The sequence below is a fragment of the Cryphonectria parasitica genome (assembly GCF_011745365.1).
Source record: "Cryphonectria parasitica EP155 unplaced genomic scaffold M406scaffold_5, whole genome shotgun sequence".
In the NCBI taxonomy this organism is placed as follows: domain Eukaryota; kingdom Fungi; phylum Ascomycota; class Sordariomycetes; order Diaporthales; family Cryphonectriaceae; genus Cryphonectria; species Cryphonectria parasitica.
In genome coordinates, this window is record NW_024468913.1 from 2,318,045 (window position 1) to 2,338,055 (window position 20,011).

A 20,011-nucleotide genomic window follows, 5' to 3' on the forward strand; every position below is an offset into this window, starting at 1 on the left:
GATCTCATCACAGTGATCATATTGGAGGCTATGGTAAAAAAGTAGCTGCCGACTATGCACCAATTCCCATTTCATTTCGTCTCAAGCCTCAAGCCTGCCTCGCCAACCATGGCTGTCTCTCTTTTCCACCGTGTCAATCTGCGTTTCAATCTGTGTCACTGTGCCTGTTCTGGCCCACTTCCTCTCAAGTAACAAAGAAACAAAACGGGAAGAAAACAACACCAAGCAGCCAGCATGAAAAGTCTCCCCGACGTGTATTTGGTACGACCATTAATTTGTTTGGTATCTTTTTTGTTTTGTTCGTTCTCTTGTAGTTGCCCTTGCTCGTCAAATCTTCTTCATCTTGGAGGTTAGCATTTGGGACAATCTGGTGCCCTTTTCAATGTGATCCTCGTCTAGGAAAAATGATTGCCACACACCGCCACCAATCTAACAATGCGCAGTCCGGAACCTGTTTAGCCTGGTTCAAAGCATTTTCATCGACCCTCCTTTCCTTGTTTATTTTGTCTTTTTCTTTCTTTTTTCTTTCCAGTTGACATCGGGGGATGGTGGAGAAGGGGAGAACTGTGAGTTTGACCCCTTTCCGAGCCTTCCGTGGTATGTGCAGTATTCAATCCATTTCACATGCCCAATCAATTGTTCGAGGGGGAGGTAGGGGAGCTAGAACAGTTGAAGTCAGTGACTCGTACCAACAAGGAAGAGAGGGTGTGTGGATATGACTCACTATTGGTCCTGATTACCAGTACGCCCAGGAGTCCGAGGCGAGTAGTTGGGGGACTATTCATGTCGTCAGCTTTGCTCAGGATACGGGTGAGATATACCATGACTAGTGTCAACTTACCGTCGGTGAATAGCTCGGGCTGGTCGGAGACAGATTCTGACCAGGCGAGCGCTGGTACGTCGGACTCGTGGGAGAGTAGGCGTCAGGCGACGTGGGTGAGAAGGTCGGGGACGCAGGAGAATACTGCGGTGACGTCGCGTGCAAGTTAGGCGACGTAGGGCTGTAGTTGGGACTCGCAGGCGAGTATGAAGGCGACGTGGGCGAGGCGCCATAGTTCCCAGCTGGAGAAGTTGGCGAGTACCTGGCAGCCGATGGCGACGTCGGAGAGTAGCTTGGTGACGTCGGGCTGTAGTTGGGGCTTGCAGGGCTCGTGGGGCCTCGGAGCATAGGTGAGGTCGGCGAGAATGTGGGCGACGCCGGGCTGAAGGAGGGAGAGCTGACTCCGTAGCGACTGCCACCATCGATCATGGGCGAAGTAGGAGAGTACGCACCCATCGGAGATGTGGGAGAGTAGCCTCCACTAAAGCCAAATGGCGAAGTGGGCGAGGTGCCGTGGCTGAACGGAGATGTCGCTCTCGGGCTCGTCGGGTTGTAGTTTGAGTCACCAAAGCCGCCGCCATACGTGCTGAAGCCTCCGCTCGCAGGGCTCTCCGAGCCTGCTCCCACAATAGGGGAGAAGTTACCAAGTGCAGGGGATGAGAGGCCGAGGAAGCCACCTGATTCTGCCATGGGAGATCCGCTGTCGTACGGAGTGGCTGCGCCGTCCATGGGGCCATCCTTAACGGTCATACCTGGCATGAGACCCATGCGCGAGTTGTCGGAAATGACCGTCTCGAGCATCTTGGGGTCGAGCTGCACCTCGAAGTGACCAGTACCCATAGGGGCCAACTGACCGAGCATGACGTTCTCCGAGATACCGCGACAGTCATCCAGCTCGCCTGTAGCCGCGGCCTCGAGAAGAATCTCAACCGTCTCCTCGAAGGAACAACGCATGAGAGCACCTGTGTCGGCGCGGTTGATGCCGTGACGGGTGACAGCGGCGATGCTGCCCCGGTAGGTCATGACGTCTACCAGTAGTGCAAGATGACGGTGGTTCACATAAGATCCATCAAAAGCCAACACGGCCGTCAGCTCGCTGAGCAGAGCAGACCGTGCCGCCTCAATGCCAAATACCTCGATGATCTGATGCAGCTGGTTGGTGCTGGTCCGTCTGGTATCGACACCTGGGACTGCAAGAACCTGGCGAAGACTCGTGCCCGAGGTGTCAAGGAAATACTCCTCACATTCTGGGTCGTCCGCGCTGGCCTTCAGCGACCCGTCAGCCGCTTCGATAAGGCGTGCAGATTTGTTGATGAACGCGCGCTCGATGCCCGGAACACCGCGCAAGGTGAGCTTGTCCAGCAGATGACCCTCGAGGCGCTTGAGCATGACATCCTCTTCCATGTCTTCATCATACTCGTCGGCATCATCCTTCTCCTTCATGGAGCGGATACGTATGATTTGCTCCTCGGCGTTGTTGTCGCTGTAGATGACCGCCAGGTCATCGGCATACTCTTCCTTGAGACGCACGGCAACGTCTTCGACCTGGAGCTCCTTGTCGAGCATCTTCTGCCGGTCCAATGTGATACGCAGCACCCACTTAGTCTGGCGATCAACGTCTTGCTGGCCTTCTGGGATGAGATAATATGATTCTATCATATCATAATCATCCTCGACCAGTGTAGACGTAACATCGGGATCGTAGAAGATTTCGGTCATCTGTGTCACTGCACGCAGGTTTGTGTGCTCCACCAAGCTTCGCAGCGTCTTGGCTGAGTCCTGACCGTGTTCGCCGGGCTCCAAGTAGACTTGCATACTAGGCGTCTTAATGTCGCTCGCGACGTTCAGGATTTCCTTGAGACGAGGCACACCAAGAGTGACGTTCTTCGAGGCAACACCAGTGAAGTGGAAGGTGTTTAACGTCATCTGCGTGGCGGGCTCGCCGATGGACTGGGCAGCAAGCACACCAACCATCTCGCCAGGGCTGACCATGGATCGGGACCATCGGCTGTCCAGCTCGCCAAGGATATGTTCGAAGGCCAGGCGGGTGATGCGCTGCTCCATGGCCAGGCGTTTGAAGGCCAGACGCGATCGAAGCTGGGCCTTGAAAAGTATGGTCGCGCTCTCATCAGCCTCCTTGGAGATCGGGTCGTCACCTCGGACTACCACCATGCGTGCCAAGAGGGCCTGGACGGCGGGAACAACATCGCGAGGACGCAGGTCGCTCCGCTTTGTCGGGTCAATCCTGAAAAATGCTATGGCGCTGTTGATCATTCTCTCAATGTTCAGCGGCAATTGCATCTGGGTTTCAATCTTGCCCTTGCTGAGGAAAACCCTGCGAATGGAGTCGCGATCGGTGACTAGTTGCTCATACTCGGCATCAAGCAGTTTCTGTTCATCATGATCACTGATGAGCAACTTGCCGTTCTCGAGATTGGCGCTCAATCCCTTGGCGTCATCCAGATCGACCTTGTATCTGGCGTCAAACTTGCTATGCGAGATGTCGAGGAAGTCCACCTTTTGCTTCTCGATGTGCATACCATCGAGACCGTCTTCACCGTACACAAATTGGATGATATCGTTCAGCGAGTTTCGAACAGTGCCGTCGTACTTGGCGGTCACATCCTCAAGCGCCTTGACAAGTCGGCGCTGGATGTAACCAGTCTCTGCGGTCTTGACTGCTGTATCGATCAAACCCTCTCGACCTGCCATTGCGTGGAAGAAGAATTCGGTGGGAGTCAAGCCGCGGAGGTAGGAGTTCTCGACGAATCCACGAGCCTCAGGAGAGTAGTCGTCCTTGGTGAAGTGCGGCAAGGTTCTGTACTTGAAGCCGAACGGTATACGCTTGCCTTCGACAACCTGTTGACCGACGAGGGCGGTCATCTGTGAAATGTTGATCGAGGAACCCTTGGAACCAGAGCGAGACATGGTGACTGCATTGTTCAGATCCTTGAGAGAGTTCTCTGTGGTCGTACCTGCCTTGTCACGGGCAGTGTTCAGCTCCTTGGAGACCTTGCTCTCGAATGTCTCTCGAATGCTCATGCCGGGAAGTGGCTCCAGCGTGTTCGCCGTTGCCTCTGCCACAATGGTAGCCACAAGGTCCTTCTGCCCGTTGATATCTTGTTGAATCTTCAAGATAGTATCCTTGTCGGGGATCGTATCACCGATGCCGATACTGTGTCCGTTGTGCAGAAGCCAGTAAGCAACCACTCGCTGGCAGGCGTTGAGGAAGTGCATGGCCGCCTTGGGGCCGAGCTCGTTGTAGGCAATATGGATGATGCCGCCGGCAGAAGCGCCAACAATCTTCTTGTTAAGGAGACCGTAGACAAGCTCGCCATTGACAATCCTCTGGGTATCGTCATTGAGGGGGAAGTCGTTTCCACCCATGGAAAGGCTTACTTCCTTAGGTATGATCATACTGATGATCTGCTTGCCAGTCCACCGCGGCGTTGGCTTGAGGATGGCGGGAATTGGTATGATGCCATCCCAGTCTTCGACCCAGAGCATGAGATTCATCACCTGCTCCTTCGTGAGGAAGACATCACGACGACAGATCTTGTAGGCGCCAGCCAACGAGTCCTGGACGATACCCATCAACGGGGAGTTACGCTGTGGTGACACAATGTTCAAGGGAACCAGACACAGGTTCTGGACCTCGGCACGCGTCTCTTCAGTCTGCGGGACGTGCAAGTTCATCTCGTCACCGTCGAAATCCGCATTGTACGGAGACGTGACCGACAGATTCAGACGGAAGGTGGAGTAGGGCATGACCCTGACACGGTGACCCATCATGGACTCCTTGTGCAGCGAGGGCTGACGATTGAAGATGATATAATCACCGTCGATGAGGTGTCGCTCGACCTTCCAGCCATATTCCAGATTGATTTGACTCGCGCGCTTGTGGTGGCGCAGATCAATTCGGGTACCGTCTGACCGAATGACATACTTGGCACCTGGGTGCTCGTTGGGACCATTCTCGACAAGCTTATGCAGCCGGCCGATATTGTAGGGAGTGACGGTCTCAGGATACGTCAAGGTTTTCGCAATGCTTCGTGGTACACCGACCTCATCCAGAGAGATATTCGCATCACCTGTGATGACAGTACGTGCGGAAAAGTCGACTCGCTTTCCCATCAAGTTGCCACGAAGACGACCCTCCTTGCCCTTGAGACGGGCACGGATAGCCTTGACAGGCCGACCGCTCTTCTGCAGCGCACGGGGCGTGCCAGCAATGTCGTTGTCCATGTAGGTGGCAACATGGTACTGCAGCAGCTGCTCGAAGTCGTTGATGATATGCTGTGGCGAGCCTTCATTCTTGGCCTGTTTGACGTTGCCGTTGGCGCGGATGATATCGCCCAGCTTGTATGTCAAATCGTCCTCATTTCGAATTCCCTGGCCAGTACCATCCATGCTGATGGATGGACGCACAGGAGGAGGAGGTACTGGCAGGACAGTGACGATCAGCCACTCGGGGCGCGCATAGTCCTTATTCAAGCCCATGTCTTCCAAATCCTCGTCACTGATCCTACGGAAGATCTCGAGCACCTTCTCAGGGCTGATGGGCTTCTCGATAACGTCCTTTGAGGATCCGCCATCCTCCTTCTGCTGCTGGATTCTCTGGCGAAGCTCGAGAGGGTATTTGCGGATCAGAGGCTGCTCATTGCCACAGCCGCCGTGGTCGTGAGCGACTTGCTTGGGCTTGTTGTCGGGGTCGAACTCTTCATCCTTGCTCTTATTAGCAGTACTCGCATTCTCGCACTTCTTCTTCTTCTTGCAAGCTTCCCAAACCCGGTTGAAGCGGGTCTTGGGGTCTCGGATCGCGACAGCCGCGGCGAACTCTGGATCCTCCTGAAAGAAGCATCAGCATCAACATCTGAGAGAAATCAGCACAAACAAGGCGTTACCAACCCTGTCAGCCAGAGGCTTGCTGCAGAAGTTGCAAACCACTTCCAGAATCTTCTTCGTCTTGTTGAGGAAGCCAGGGTGGAAGACAGGTGTGGCAAGCTCGATGTGACCAAAATGACCAGGACACTCAGACATGTTCTCAGTACAGGTCTTGCACTTGAATTGGCGGTCGACGGAGCCAAGACGGGGATCATTAAGGCCGAACTCGCGAGGTTGCGTCTTCTCTGCGTTCATCGTCTCGGGATACTGGATGTGCGCCACGCTCATGCTCTTGATCTCATCAGGCGACAGGAGTCCAAACTGGATCTCCTGAATCGTCTTGACGGGCGCACTCGAGTGCGGAAAGTACAGGTTCGCCATTTTTGCGACTTATGTAGGGTTTCGTGTACAGGTGAGGGAATCGGTTTCGATGATGGGAAATGGTAGATGTCGAGCGGTCGCGTGGAGCTGATGTCAAAGTGAGGTGAAGGTTGGAGCGCCGTAGCACCAGGTCCTCTGACGGACAAAAGGAGAAAAAAACTGTAGCCGATGGGAAAATGAATGCTCGAATAATCACTTGATAGATAAGGGACGCCGTTGCAGAGGCTACTCGATGGGATTTGTGTTGGTCGACCCTCCACGTTCACGAACAAGGCCGCCCAGAGGCCCCAGTGGACCGAATCGTCGTCCTCGTCAACTCGTCCAGCGTCGCGTCGGTTCGAAAAGTACGTCAAATCAATCGCCTCAATCACCTCTCTCAGATTTCGTGCCGGAAAAGAGCCCTGATCGTGTTGTGTGGGTTCCGACACGCGTTACGTGTGTGGGTAGAAGGGTTGAGAGGTTGAAGCACTGGGGCGAGTTGGGAAAATCAAGAGGCGAGAGATGTAGGACAACCGGCGCGGCCAGCAGCTGGGGGGTGGTCCGTGCTGCAGTGAATAAGTGGCCTAGGGACTTCTGTAAAGTGGGGCGGCTGACAAAAGGTTCTCTCTACTTAGAGGAACCCAGCCACTCCAATATGTGCCACCAAACCCTGCAGAGCTGACTTGCTGCAAGAAGTATCAGCATGGTATGTCTACTTCACCATATAAAGTTCTATTCTTATTTATTTTCTGATTGTGCCAGCATTTCTCTTCAACTCTTAGCGTTTCCGCACCATTGTGAAAGTATGCTGCAGATGCTCGCACCTCTACAGCATCGTTTGTTTTCCATCCATCTGTAGCTAATATATGCGCTGCATAGGTCCGCAGCTTTGTGTCGGTGACTCAACTAATAGGCAGCTTGACACGTATGTACGCGTGTAGTAAAGTTCGAACGCTAAGTAATCACCGGAGCGTGGTCACGCCGAGAGTATCTACCTCGAGAATACGGCGTGAGTCTTCATTTCGAATAGTATGGTAAATTAGTCGATGCTCACAGTTACTCATAATCCGATCTATTTCTTCCTAGCCCTACCTCTTGCGCCGGGTTTTTTCCCGGCCTTGTCCTCCACACCAGTAGCCTCTCCGCCGTCGCCGTCCTCGCCGGCACTTCTCCTCCTCATGGTGCCTGTAGAAACAGCCACGAATTCCTCCTCGCTGTCCGAGTCTCCTAGGTTGAACAGGATAGGCATCTGAAATCCACCAGGCGGCTCTACCCCGGCGTGGCCCATCGTGACCACATCGACTGCCTCATCCTCTTGATCCAGCCGCCTCTTTTTGATCTCTTCCTGCGGATGTATGTCAAACTCGTCCTCCCTCTCCATGTACTCCACGTTTTCCTCGACCTCGACGAAGTCTGGAGCAAGGGCCGACCACCGCTGCGGGCTCGTCACAGACCAGATGTTGATTCGCCCTGTTTCCAGCCCGCATGCAGCGAGCAGGGCCCTGGATGGGTGCCACTCTATGACACCCTGCTCCTCCTTGGGACCCTCCAGCATGCGCACCAGACTGCCATGTCCGCGCTCCCAAATGTACAGCTCATGGTTATTGTACGTAGACGCGACGACGTACTCGCCCGTGCAGCTAAAGGTGACATGGTTCCACGAGCACCTGTTGACCACGTCCTCGAACTTGTGCTCGATGGTCAACTGTATCCTGTCTGTATCTAGATTTTCCGCCGATAGGTCTGGCACCAGGAATGTCTTGATGATCTTGTCCTGCCCGTTGACGAGAAGCTCTCTACCCGAGCGGGTGAGCTTCAACGTGGTGACCACGCCGCTGCAGACTCGTGGGTGTGTGTATATTATTTCGTGGGTCTGCGCGTCGATGATGTTGAGTTTGCCCTTGTTCGTGCCGGCCAGGATGTGATCACCTGAGGCAGTGTAGATGGCGACCGTCGTCATGTGGCGCGCATCGTCCTTCTCCTGCTTTGCCTTCTTCTCTGCATCATCTTCTACATTGACGCGTCTCGGCGTGGACGGGAGGATGTGTTTTCGTGCGATCGCGTCGGTGATGTCAACGAGGATAGGTTGGTCTTCGAACAAGGACACGACGAACTGCTGGCTACGTACGCGCGCCGGGTCAGTCTCCTGGATGCTATGCCATCTGGCTATCCACAGCGAGAAACAGCTTACTGGTTCCAAGGGTGGAGCTCTGCTATATACACCGGCGCCTTGAAGCGCACCTCGCGATATCGTTTCCCATCCTGTAAATCCCAGAGGATGGCCTTCCATCCCTGGCACGCTGACAACAGGTACCGACCGCATCTCGACCAGCTCAGCGAGGATATGCTCTTAGAATGGCCCCTCAACTTGCGGGCAACACCCATAGTATCCAGATCCCATATGACGACTGTGCCATCAATGCGCCCAGAGGCAAGGTAGTCGCCCTTGCGATTGAAGCGCAGGCATGTCGCATGGCCAGACCGGATGGTATTTGTGATGTTCTCGGGGTAGTCCTGGAGGAGGTAATCATCTGAGAGTAGGAGATTCATCTTGTTGATTGCTTGTGTGCCCTGGTGAGGGGCTAAAGGGGCTGAAGTTTGTGTCAATAGAGAGCGAAGGCCTATGAGTATAGCACTTCTTTCCCAAACTTTTGACGCACATGCACTTAATTGACTTGGATCTGCAGGGCTTTGGCGGCGGCGATGAGAGTGGATCCCTGTGACGCTGCTCCCTAGAAGCTAGGGTCCCATCACCCACTGGGACTGGTTGGGCGGGGGGTTTGACAGGGGGTACATGGCAGACAAAATGACCCACTGCATAAGATAGCGGCACTGGAAGTCTGGTCTCAGTCCTTCTTTCTCCAAGGGAGAATCAAAGGCTTCATTGCCGCAACCTCCTAATGCTCAAACGGCAGTCTCTCAGGCCACTGAGCACTCTGCAAATAGCAAGCACAAAGCTGAGGAGCAGCAGAAAAGAGCTTTTGACCTTTCAAAATGGCCAACTCCAAGTGCGCCTCGTCTCATCCCAGCCAGGGAAAATATCATCTGACTCACCAGTGCGCAGGTGGGAATATGTGAAGCAGTTTGAGCGGCCAGACCAGCTCCTGCCAAACACATGGATTGTGGTCAGGATTGATGGCCGTGGCTTCACAAAGTAGGACCTGAAGTGACTGACCCAGAAAAATGCACGCACTGGAGGCTAAATAGACCTTAGGTTTGCAAACAAGTACGCTTTCGAGAAGCCCAACGATAAAAGAGCATTGGACCTCATGAATGAAGCTGCAAAGCTTGTCATGACAGAGCTACCCGAGTTGATCATTGCATATGGGATCAGTGATGAGTACAGGTGTGTTGCGTGCTCTTTGTGCAGGGAGTACACTGTTCTGACTGCAGACCAGCTTCGTCTTCCACAAGACTTGCAAGCTGTTTGAGAGAAGGGAGAGGTAAGCACTTGTACTTGCTCAAAGCCAGAAACAGCCACAGGCCTGACACTCCACAGCAAATTGGTGACAACCATTGTCTCGACATTTACTTCCTACTACATCTTTCTCTGGTCCAAATACTTTCCAGACAAACCTCTGTCGCCACCTCTTCCAAGCTTCGATGGCAGAGTGGTGTGCTATCCCTCCGTCTCGAACCTGCGCGACTATATGAGCTGGAGACAAGCAGACTGTGAGGCACATTTCCCCCCAAAATTTGGGTATAATTGCTAATGTCAATAGGCCATATAAACAATCTCTACAACACGACATTTTGGGCCTTGATCCTACAGGGTGGCATGAACAATCAACAGGCTGAGCAGGCTCTTCTGGTACGTTGGTGTAGGTCTGTTTTGCTGTTATGTGATACTGATCAGAACTCGCGATAGGGCACGGTTTCAAGTGAGAAGAATGAGCTTCTGTTCTCCAAGTTCGGTATCAACTACAACAATGAGCCAGAGATATATAAAAAGGGCAGCGTCATTTTCAGAGATGTAGGTTCTTAGGAAACTCCTCGACTGAACGGCTGCTGATTATTTTTATTTTTAATTTTTGCAGTATGAACTTGTCGAGCCGGGGAGCCACAATGTAGCTGAAGAGGCAGATAACCTGGGTGAGCCGGTTGAGCAATCCAAGACTCAATTGGAGAAAGAGAAGAAGAAGCGCGCGAAGGCCAAGGTGGTGATAGCATATCTGGACATCATCAAAGATGAGTTCTGGGACAAACGACCGTGGATATTGTCGGGGAAGCCAGGTAGAATCCCCAAAGAAGTATGAGCATGATTTTACATGCAGAGTCGCATCATGTTCAGGCGTGCGAGTTCGTTCGCAGTCAGACCCAATGCAAACCTTCCTGTTTTCCCCTCTCTTCTCCTTCCCTTCTTTCCCCCTCCCCCGGCTGAGAAGATGTTAGAGATCTTAAGACAAATAATTGCCGTGTCAATGTGCTACCAATCTGATATCTTCACTTCTCTGAACTCGTGGACTGTGACCACTAGGTGCATGCAAGCCTTGTGTTAGTCCTCATTGGTGCCTGGAATGGACAGGCCTGCTGGTGACGCGTTTGGTCGCACAAGTGAACTCAGTAGAAGAAGGTGGAATCTGATGGACGGTCACGGAAACAAGCAATGGTACCAACGGCAGGCAAGGAACACTGGGTACCAGCGGGCGGCAGGGGAAGCCCTGTAGCTCGGAGACAGTCAAGGTGTTGATTAGAATGGACATGATACCCTTCACAGTTGCACCAGATTTCAACGTCCACTTGTTCTCTCAATGCGTAGAAAGTAGAGTTGCGTAGAAAGTAGAGTCTGGTCACGAGAGTGCAGATTCAACGGTTCATATGGAGTTTGTTGAGAAGTTCGATGTCAACCCCAGTCCGCTGGGTAAATATGTACTTAATCAATCAGAGCAGGGGTGTTCTTTCCATGCCGCCCTTGTCCCTAAAGACCCCTGTTCCTCTGCCGCCCCAGAACTGTTGCGGGAAGGGTCGGCCCAGGCGTCTTATCTCATAGTATTCGCCCCAACAACTCTTTACACATACCCTCTGCACCCTTCATCGCCTGGGCAAGTCGTTTGACCTGACTGACCACTTTCCGAATTCTCTACCTCGCCGGTCTATCTGGCGTGCTTGGGTCTTTCTGCCCTTCCTCTCATCGATTTCTCGTTCGACAACTCCTTTGGCGTTCTCTCGAGTCTCGTCTGTTCCAAGAGACGCTCTTGCGTCCTCCACCTAGCGTTGCTACCCCGCCGACAGACTGACCGATTACCATTCTCGCCGTACTTGCGACATCACCAGCAGCACTGACACAGGCACCGCAACCTCAGACGATTACGACAACCTTGAAACCCAGCAGACATGGCGGACAATACAGAGGGGCCCAGCGACGCCCAAATCACCTTCAAGGTCAAGGCCTCGGGCGACAAGAACCATACCATCACCATGGCTGAGTCTGCCACCATCCTGGACCTCAAGAACAAGCTTGCCACGGAGGAATTCGAGAACATTCCCGTCGAGCGCCAACGCCTCATCTACTCTGGCCGAGTTATGAAGAACGAGGATACTCTGGCCTCCTACAAGGTGAAGCCGGGCAACACAATCCACCTCGTCAAGAGCGCCGCCAGCAACCCAACGCCTGCTCCTAGCAGCGCTGCCTTGCAGCCTGTCCCTCGGGCCATCCCCAACAATATGGCAGCCGGCACCTCTGCGGACAACCTCTTGGCCGGCCTGACGGGTGCTCGTTTCGCTGGCCATGCCAATCTTCCCAGCGCCAATCTCTTTGGTGCCGATGGAGGCGTATGCTCTTCTCTTTCCTTATTATGCTTGTCCTGCCTCGTGTTTTCATCATCGTACTAACGACGCACTTGCTTACAGATGGGCGCTCCACCAAGCGAGGACCAGATGGCTGACATGCTGTCCAACCCGAATATCGCCCAGGCCATGAACGAGGCCCTCAACAACCCGGCAATGGTCGACCTTATGATCCAGTCCAGCCCCATGCTGCGCAACAACCCCCAGGCCCGCCAGATGATCCAGTCCCCTATGTTCCGCCAGATGCTTACCAACCCACAACTTCTGCGACAGGCTGCTCAGATGCGCCGAGCCATGGCGGGAGGCGGCGGGGCAGACGCTTTCCCAGCGCCCGGCGCGACCGATACAACACCGGCTGGGGCCCCGGCCGCAGGTGGTGCTGAGAGGGGGGTTAATACACCAAACCAACAGAACCCATGGGGGCTCCCAGGGTTTGGCATGTTTCCTCTTCCGCCCGCCACGGCTGGAGGTGCTGGCGAAAACCCCTTCATGGCTCTGATGAACCCCTTAGGGGCACCGCCTACAGGCCAGATAGCCGCCGGTCAGGCGCCTTCAGGCGAGGACGCTACCCAGCGCAGCGCCTCTGCGGCCCCGGGCTCGACCCCTGATGGCGCGCCACAGGGCGGAGCTGTCAATCCATTTGGTCTTACACCCGAGACGATGCAACAATTCATGCAGATGATGGGAGGTCCCATGGGCGAGCCATCTATGCCCGTAGACAATCGACCACCGGAGGAGCGCTATGCTGATCAGCTCCGCCAGCTGAACGAAATGGGCTTTTACGACTTTGATCAGAACGTGGCTGCTTTGCGACGTAGTGGTGGCAATGTGCAGGGTGCCGTCAACTTCCTTCTGGGAGGCTGAGCTCGCCTGACTGCGAAACACAGATCCAGCCCGCCACTTACAGCTTGGATACAACACCGCTCACACGCGCAGTATCTAGGGCAGCATGGCATTCTGGATTCCTAGCTTCCTCTTTTTTTTCTTTCTTTCTCTGCAGCAGGGCACACCAAGACATTTGAACCCAGCACACCAGCAGCGGCGGCAGCAGCAGAAGCATAATGGAATGTCTGGAAGCATCTTCTGAGGAACATCATGGATATTTTAATGGCCCAACCCTCGTGATTTGAGTGCAGGAGGCGAAAGAAGGCAAATAGGAGAACGAGATGATGGACCTTGTCGGAAGCCACGGACATCAGATCAAGGGGTATAAGCTTTAGCAGCACAGGTAGTCCAGCAGGCGAAATGGATACCGTATCCGGGAACAGATGGCAGGCAGTCTATTCGTCGTAGGCTTGCATCACCAGTTATATTATCCCTTGATGAAAGGTGTACCGAAGTGCCGTTGGATAGGGCGGCTGACTAAGCCAACCAACGACCCGTCCATTGATCACCAAACAGACCATGGCTGTGAATTAACCAGCTCATCTATCGGCTTCGCCTTTCCAAGTCCAGTCCACAGAACTCAAGTATCCGCCACAGTACAGTGACCACTCACCAGGTCGAATCGTGTGCAGAAATGTAAAGTTTATGCATGTGGAACAAGAGCCAGTTTAACCGTCGAAGGAAAACATCAATGACTGTTGGACGATTGTCATGAGATTTATCTATTCTCTTCCCATGATGGTCAAGAGCAAGCCAGCACGATGATACAAGGGATATTTTACGCCAGATTCTTCCCTCAGGAAGGTGAGATACAATATGGATTGATGCTTTGCCGAAACCTCAATGTTCTCCTCCTCTCTCTCATATCTCAGAAAGCATTCAATCGCACTCCCTCACACACAACTCACACATTTCCTCACAATGACACAAAAGGCTGACTCCACATCTGCCAGGCACTAAGATCGTAGCCCAGGCACCTCCAGGCTGCATCGTGCCCCTTGAGTCTTCTTCTTCTTCCTCCTCACAGCAGAGGAAACCCAGCCTGTTCGACTTTGACGTGCTGCAGGAGTACATCATCCCGCGCAAAGGCTTCTTCAACCGCTACATCGCCGTCAGCGACCCAGACTCCAAGTACTCTATCCTCGGGTTTCCCGTTGCCATCGCCAACCCAAAATACCAGCGGAATGAGTTCATCTTCAACTTTGGCCTGGTCGTCGAGGCGGACGAGGGCGACCAGATTCACTACGAGCGCGTCGTGAGACGGCTGGCCGTGACGTTTGCCGAGATGGAGAAGCAGACCGAGTATCTAAGCCGGGACGGAGAGGGGAGCGCTGGTGAAGGAACGAGGAGGCCGATCGAGAGCCTGTTGGAGATCATCAAGGAGGACCTGAACAACTATGGCGAGTGCATGATACCCGTCGGTGCGTCATCTTTTGTCCATCTCCCACCATCCCTTCGCCATTTTCTTTTCTTTCTTCTTTTACACGCAAGAAAGAAGAAGAGAAGGGAAAAAAAATAAAACAGACACATACTTACAGTACTCTTTCCCTCCCCTCTTTCCTCCACAGATGACGCAAACACAATCAACATGAAACTCTTTCCACACCACCGCACACCCCCCGAGGTAAAAGGCTGGCACGTCCCCGTAGCCAAGATGAAATTCGCCGACGTCGTCGACCCGACGTGGGACCTGACGCTGCAAAAAGTGATCCGGCACATCGACGGCGTCAGCGACGTGCGGCGCATCGCCTTCGCCGCGGACGTCTCCCTGGACCTGACCAAGCTCGCGCTGCGGCACCTGCTGTACTACGACACCATCCTGCTGCTGGACATGTTCTTCTTCGGCTCGTGCTACGCACCCCGCCCCGGGATCCACGAGTTCGTCGCCAACGCAAGCAGCGACGGGTACTACTACACCGCAGCCAACAATAACACGACGACAGCCAACACTACCACCACCACAACCACTGCCGACGAGGACAGCGCCGGGGGGGCTGGTCTCGCGGGCTCTGGAGGGGGAGGGGGAGGAGGAGGAGGAGGCGGCATGATGATGGGTGGTGGTGGAGGTGGAGGAGGAGGTGGCGCTGTGGGAGGCGGGGGCGCCGGCTCCTCCCTCGGGATCGTGGACGAGTGCGCCAACTACGTGTGCATCATGTCCTCCGGGCAGCGCGTGAGCAACTACCAGCTCGTCAAGCTCATGACGACCTTTTGCGTGGGGCGGTCGGTGGCCGAGTGGCTAAGGCTGCACATGGACGCGGGCTTCGACGTCCTGCGGTATGTGGACGTGCGGCGCCTCGTGCAATTTGGCGTCATCAAGGGGCTCCTGTACCGTGTGCACAAGTATGTTGTCAGCAAGCAGTACCTGGCGTCGCTGGTGACGGGGCAGAGCAGGCCGGTCGAGGCCAGCAGCAAGGGTGGTGGTGGTGGTGGTGGTGACCCTCTGCAGAAGTACATGGACGGGATGCATAACTTTGATCAGATCATCACTGAGATGAACGTCACGGATGGGGAGATCATGGAGAAGCTGAAGAGTTTTCCTGCGCCTACATACGATTTGACGGTGTTGTATCGGTGAAAGGGACATTGATACAGGGAGAGAGAGGGGGGTCGGGAGGGCTCGGGTTGGGTGTAGATGAGTTTAGATATTCTCGACTATGTTCTAGGAGATATACACACAATCTGTCAGATTGTGATAATTGTACAGAGTTCCCTGTCGTGCAGATGTGCCTCGGGTTGCTGGTCGGTATCAACCTCAGCAGACCATCGAGGAGCGGCACCCGGCACCAGCAGCAAGGTCTGTACCGCTTTCAGAATCGCAGCGTCTTCAAACCCTTGATCAGGCCCTCTTTCTCGTATTTGGCCAATTCCTCCCGAGCGTTCTTACGGGTGACGGCTTGGGTTGGGGCAGGCAACTGCGATACATCAACCACATCCTCTGGGCTAATCATGCCTCCTTCGTTCGCCTTCTTCATCCTCGCCTCCTCGACCATATGCCGTACCTTCGACATAGCCTTGCGGAACGCACCAGTAAACGGCTGCCCTGGATACTCCTTCCCGCTCTTGGCCCACTCGTCGTCGCTGATGAGCTCGATGCATCGCAGGTTGTGCTTTCCCTTGCGCAGCAGCAGGATCTTGTCATCGATCAGGAAGTTCCTGTTGGCCGCGTTGGGCCAAGTCGTGACGGGGGTGAACATCAGCTGCTCGGGATTCATGCCCTTGTTGACATGACCTTTCTGCCCGGGGGCTCCGCCTATGTAGATGCCGCCGTTCTTGATGGTGCGGTCAGCATCCGAGACGCTGGTCGCAAGTCCGGCGGCAAAGACGATGCGCGCAAGAGACATTTCAACTATGCTGTAGGGCAGCTTCTGGTCGATCCGAGGCCGGTTGTCGATTGTCGTTGGGTGGCCCTGTACAGCTTGGTACTGCTCATTGGATTGTTCGATCTGCCCCGTATTGAGTGGTATGTCTTTGTTGCCACCGTATCTCGTTCGATGTTCGGCTTGTGTGCGCTGAGCAACCTGGGTGCCGTGAACGAGGGCCGTCACCTCATAGGCTAGAAGATGCTGCGCAACTCGCTTCGGCGGGTTGGTCTTGTGCTCCTCCATGAACTTGGCGATGTCGCTCAGAGGGAAAAAGGTGAGGAGTTTTAATAGCCGTTCGACGTCATCATCGGGTCTTCTCACCAGGTAACCATACATGTCGAAGGGGGATGTCTTAAAAGGGTCAAGCCAGATAGCATTTCCTGCGCTTTTTCCAAACTTGGTACCGGCGGAGTCTGTGAGAAGCGGTACCGTGAAACCGATAGGCTGGTCAAATTCCCCATGAGGCAGCTTCTTGGCTGGGTCGGGCTCGTTTTCGATGCAGTATTTGACAGCTTGGGCACCGGTGAGGATGTTGCCGTACTGATCAGAGCCTCCAATCTGCAACTGGACAGTACGCTGCTTGAAAAGCTCATACCAATCCCAGGCCTGCATCAGAGGATAGGAGAATTCAGCAAAGGACATTCCAGTGCCGTCATCAATCCTCTTCTTGACATTGTCGCGTCCAAGCATCGGGCCAAGCCTCACTTGAGACCCCAACCGTTTCAAGACATCCAACATGGGAAGTTTATTCCACCACGCATTGTTGTTAATGACGCCTCGCCTCCAGGCCCAATCCCTCTTGAAACCAAACCTCCGCCCATTTTCTTCGACGTGTTCCCAGACCGCCTTGAGTTGGTATTGTATGCTCGCGAGGTTCTGTACCAGCTGGGCAGAGCGTATTTCCGGGCGAGATTCCGTCCTGCCCGTGGGGTCTCCGATTTTGGCAGTGGAGCCTCCGATCAGTATAAAGGAGCCAAAGCCATGCAGGTACATCCAGAAGATGGGCATGAACGCCACCAGGTGGCCGAGGTGCAAAGAGGGGGCGGTTGGGTCGACACCGCAGTAGGCGCCTATGCGTTTTCTCCGCATCGTCTCTTTGATATGTTGACGAGTCCTACAGGATGCAGAATTTGTCAGAAACACGTCCCCCTATCGCCTAGGCCATGAAAGAGACAGACCCAGCTTACCTACCCCACGACATCCTTAACGAAGCCCCGTTCCTCGAACTCGTCAAATATATGCGTCCTCCTTCCCTGGGAAATCTCCTGTGCCATGTGCCTCCAGTCTTCATCCGCAGCCACCAGCTTAGCCATGAATTTCGTGCCGACCCATCTTCGTTGAGGAAAAGCCGACTTTAGTGTTCTAGCCCATAAACAGTCGCGACACAAAAGGGCGCGCGCTGGGAGGCTTTTGTACAAGGAGGTCAATTGTGCCATGTTGAGCAGCTCTCGTGAGTCCTTGAAGCGCCAATCAGGCTGCAGAGCGATGCGCTCATTCAGCGCGGGGGCAACTGAATAGCGCGGGGCGGCAATACTGGTTCTCAACAGTATTAAGAATCTGCTGCTGCGTGTGGAGTTTTAGCAGGCCGCGAGAATTGTACCATGGTAAAACATTGGCCTCTTGCCTTTGCATTTCAAGAAAATTTGGCGCAAGGAGCTGGGGTGTCTTATCGATAACATAGATCCGGCAGGCAGAGGTCTCATGTCGCTGCAGCACCCCTGCCCTCTTACTCATCATTGTCAACCAATCGTAGAGCTTCCGATTCTGCTTGCAATCCTCGGCAACTTGTCGGTTAAAGCATCATCATCGACGACAACCTCAATCCGACACTTGGGGGACAACAACGAGCCGAGTACAATCAATTCCCACCTCCCAGTCGCTCAGCCCCGACTGGCTCTTTTTACCACCAATATGGCATCGGCCGTTCGCTCATCGCTGTTGCGGCAGACGGCCGCCTTCGCCTCGCCGGCGACCCGAACTGGCCCGTCGTTGCTCTCCTCGACTGCCCGCCAGCAGCTCCTAAGGCCTGCGTTCAAGCCCAGCATCACCCAGATCACAGCCTTCCACGCCACAAGCCGGAGAAACCTGCTGCCTCCTGGCCCACGTACGTCTCGTCTTGCCATCAACCGGTTCCCCCCTTCTGTCTTCCACGCGCAGGTCACTGACAATAATACTCTTTCACAGAGGTGATCAAGGGCACCGTCAACGACCCTGCCCCGATTCCCACGCCCTCATCCTCCCACGGCCGCTACCACTGGACCTTTGAGCGCGGCATGGCCGCCGCCCTGGTGCCGCTCACCATCGCCCCCTTCGCGTCCGGCTCCTTGAACCCGACCCTCGACGCCATCCTGGTCGGAACGCTGCTCGTACACTCCCACCTCAGCGTGCAGGCCATCATCATCGACTATGTTCCCACGTGGGGCTACCCTCTGCTGCGCAAGTTCTGCACATGGGCGCTGAACCTGGCAACGATATTGGTGGGAATCGGTCTGTATGAGTTTGAGACAACGGATGTGGGTATCGTCGAAGCCACCAAGAGGATCTGGAAGGCATGATTAAAGGCATTGGCAGGATTTGGCGGTTTCGTGTATGGTGAATGGGGCAGTATGAGTGTGTTGTATGGAAGAATGATCGGAATACATGGGTCTTAGATGATGGCTCAATTGATAGCATGAATGTGCATACGTGACACTATCTTCTAGCAATGCGCGCAACTTCCTATTATTTCGAAAGTGTCCCGTCTACTTCGTCCCTAACACAGCTGTAGAGCAAGTCTTTCGATTTACTAGCATAGGGAACCACCACCTTGCCAAGAGCCATTATAATCCTTGAGGGCAGGTCATTGTGGTGGGTCTTTGGGGGGGGGGGGGCAGTTCTTCTAGGCTTCTCAAGATTGTCTCTATGGACTGACATATGTTAGTAAGTCTTTGGAGGATAAACAACAAATGTAGAATAAACTATGAATAGCTTCGGTTGGAGCTGAACAGACTACTTGCTATCTTTCGGGTCTGGCAATATGGCTCAAGCTGATGAGTGGGGTCTTTTTTCTTTTTCTTTTTTAAAGAATGGCTTGCAACCACGGATTCTCGTCACAGGCCACACATATCACATAGTGTTTGAGTCACAATTTGAAGAAGAGGAAAGAACAAAAGGGAGAGAAGAAGAGGAGGGGGAGGGGGAGACATCTGAATGCATCATATGAAGAGCCTGCGAAGAAGAAGAAACCAAAGAAGAAAAAATCGTCCCAGGGATTCTAGAATCACTACTCGTCTAGAAATGAAACATCACATGTGACACAAGTTATTTTCCCAGCTACTCTTCAAGAATTTATCTGGTTGTCGATATGGCAATGAGATAAAGACAGGATCTTCATCTGAGTCTGGCCTGGAACTTGGGCGTAACAGCTTTAGGTTCAAGTGGCTAGTTGGTGCAACATGTTTTGCCTAGTACAACTGCACATTGATACTGACCAACCTGTGAGCATTTCTCCGGATCAGATGATCAGTGGTTGAACAGAGAGGAAAATGGAGGATGAAACATTTAACAGAAAAGAATGATAACATATATGAATATGAACATGATCTGGTAAGTCACAGTACAAGATTGGTACTAGATAGACTTGTTCTGAGAGTAGAGATTCTTCTAATGCGCACCCCCTCCATCGTAAACAAATCTGCGGAAGCGCTCTTCCGGCATAACCATCTTCCACGGTGGGCCCTAAACAGCGGTCATGGAAGAAAAGCCGTTGCATGATTCCCGGCTTGATTGCGTCAGGCAGTCCGTACAATTGCTACGACCACTTGGTTAGACAGACGGATGAGGCCTGGAATCGGGAACAGGGCCATAAATTTACGACTTTCCAAGATTAAGTATGCATATGTCAGTTTATAGGCACAGACCGCCAATCACATAC

At 53.7% G+C, this 20,011-nt stretch overlaps 7 protein-coding genes across 7 annotated transcripts; 3 read left to right on the plus strand and 4 right to left on the minus strand.

Annotated features, from left to right (window-relative positions):
- M406DRAFT_81184 (uncharacterized protein) lies at positions 1 to 6,085 on the minus strand (the record flags this gene model as incomplete). Its single annotated transcript, XM_040926015.1, has 4 exons — positions 1 to 660; positions 725 to 777; positions 842 to 5,668; positions 5,729 to 6,085. 4 exons carry the CDS (start codon positions 6,083 to 6,085, stop codon positions 633 to 635), a joined length of 5,265 nt encoding a protein of 1,754 aa, XP_040775656.1. The 3' UTR covers positions 1 to 632.
- Positions 6,086 to 7,136: 1,051 nt separating this feature from the next.
- Positions 7,137 to 8,614, minus strand: M406DRAFT_259049 (WD40 repeat-like protein; the record flags this gene model as incomplete). Its single annotated transcript, XM_040917274.1, has 2 exons — positions 7,137 to 8,184; positions 8,256 to 8,614. 2 exons carry the CDS (start codon positions 8,612 to 8,614, stop codon positions 7,137 to 7,139), a joined length of 1,407 nt encoding a protein of 468 aa, XP_040775657.1.
- A 444-nt stretch (positions 8,615 to 9,058) lies between these two features.
- On the plus strand, positions 9,059 to 10,320 carry M406DRAFT_331020 (tRNA guanylyltransferase; the record flags this gene model as incomplete). Its single annotated transcript, XM_040920588.1, has 8 exons — positions 9,059 to 9,072; positions 9,129 to 9,218; positions 9,279 to 9,410; positions 9,463 to 9,507; positions 9,564 to 9,736; positions 9,787 to 9,875; positions 9,933 to 10,037; positions 10,102 to 10,320. 8 exons carry the CDS (start codon positions 9,059 to 9,061, stop codon positions 10,318 to 10,320), a joined length of 867 nt encoding a protein of 288 aa, XP_040775658.1.
- A 1,066-nt stretch (positions 10,321 to 11,386) lies between these two features.
- M406DRAFT_258157 (ubiquitin-domain-containing protein) lies at positions 11,387 to 12,715 on the plus strand (the record flags this gene model as incomplete). Its single annotated transcript, XM_040917214.1, has 2 exons — positions 11,387 to 11,836; positions 11,915 to 12,715. Coding segments are annotated over 2 exons (1,251 nt in total), but the record flags the coding sequence as incomplete, so codon positions are not given.
- Positions 12,706 to 13,097, minus strand: M406DRAFT_322690 (uncharacterized protein). Its single transcript, XM_040919677.1, has one exon. It carries the CDS (start codon positions 12,909 to 12,911, stop codon positions 12,753 to 12,755), a length of 159 nt encoding a protein of 52 aa, XP_040775660.1. The 5' UTR covers positions 12,912 to 13,097; the 3' UTR covers positions 12,706 to 12,752.
- Positions 13,098 to 15,488: 2,391 nt separating this feature from the next.
- On the minus strand, positions 15,489 to 17,534 carry M406DRAFT_340251 (tyrosine--trna ligase precursor, mitochondrial (cyt-18); the record flags this gene model as incomplete). Its single annotated transcript, XM_040921539.1, has 3 exons — positions 15,489 to 15,532; positions 15,621 to 17,212; positions 17,290 to 17,534. The coding sequence occupies 3 exons, from the start codon at positions 17,532 to 17,534 to the stop codon at positions 15,489 to 15,491; spliced, it is 1,881 nt and encodes a 626-aa protein (XP_040775661.1).
- Positions 17,535 to 17,912: 378 nt separating this feature from the next.
- M406DRAFT_351846 (uncharacterized protein) lies at positions 17,913 to 18,801 on the plus strand. The gene is made up of 2 exons (XM_040922653.1): positions 17,913 to 18,202; positions 18,283 to 18,801. The coding sequence occupies exons 1-2, from the start codon at positions 18,010 to 18,012 to the stop codon at positions 18,651 to 18,653; spliced, it is 564 nt and encodes a 187-aa protein (XP_040775662.1). The 5' UTR covers positions 17,913 to 18,009; the 3' UTR covers positions 18,654 to 18,801.
- Positions 18,802 to 20,011: the final 1,210 nt, after the last annotated feature.

Excerpts from the sequence above, each read along its gene's own strand:
- M406DRAFT_351846 (XM_040922653.1), top strand. The coding sequence starts at position 18,010 with ATGGCATCGGCCGTTCGCTCATCGCTGTTGCGGCAGACGGCCGCCTTC. Across the intron at positions 18,203-18,282 it reads CCTGCTGCCTCCTGGCCCAC|AGGTGATCAAGGGCACCGTC; the intron begins GTACGTCTCGTC and ends ACTCTTTCACAG.
- M406DRAFT_322690 (XM_040919677.1), bottom strand. The coding sequence starts at position 12,911 with ATGCTTCTGCTGCTGCCGCCGCTGCTGGTGTGCTGGGTTCAAATGTCT.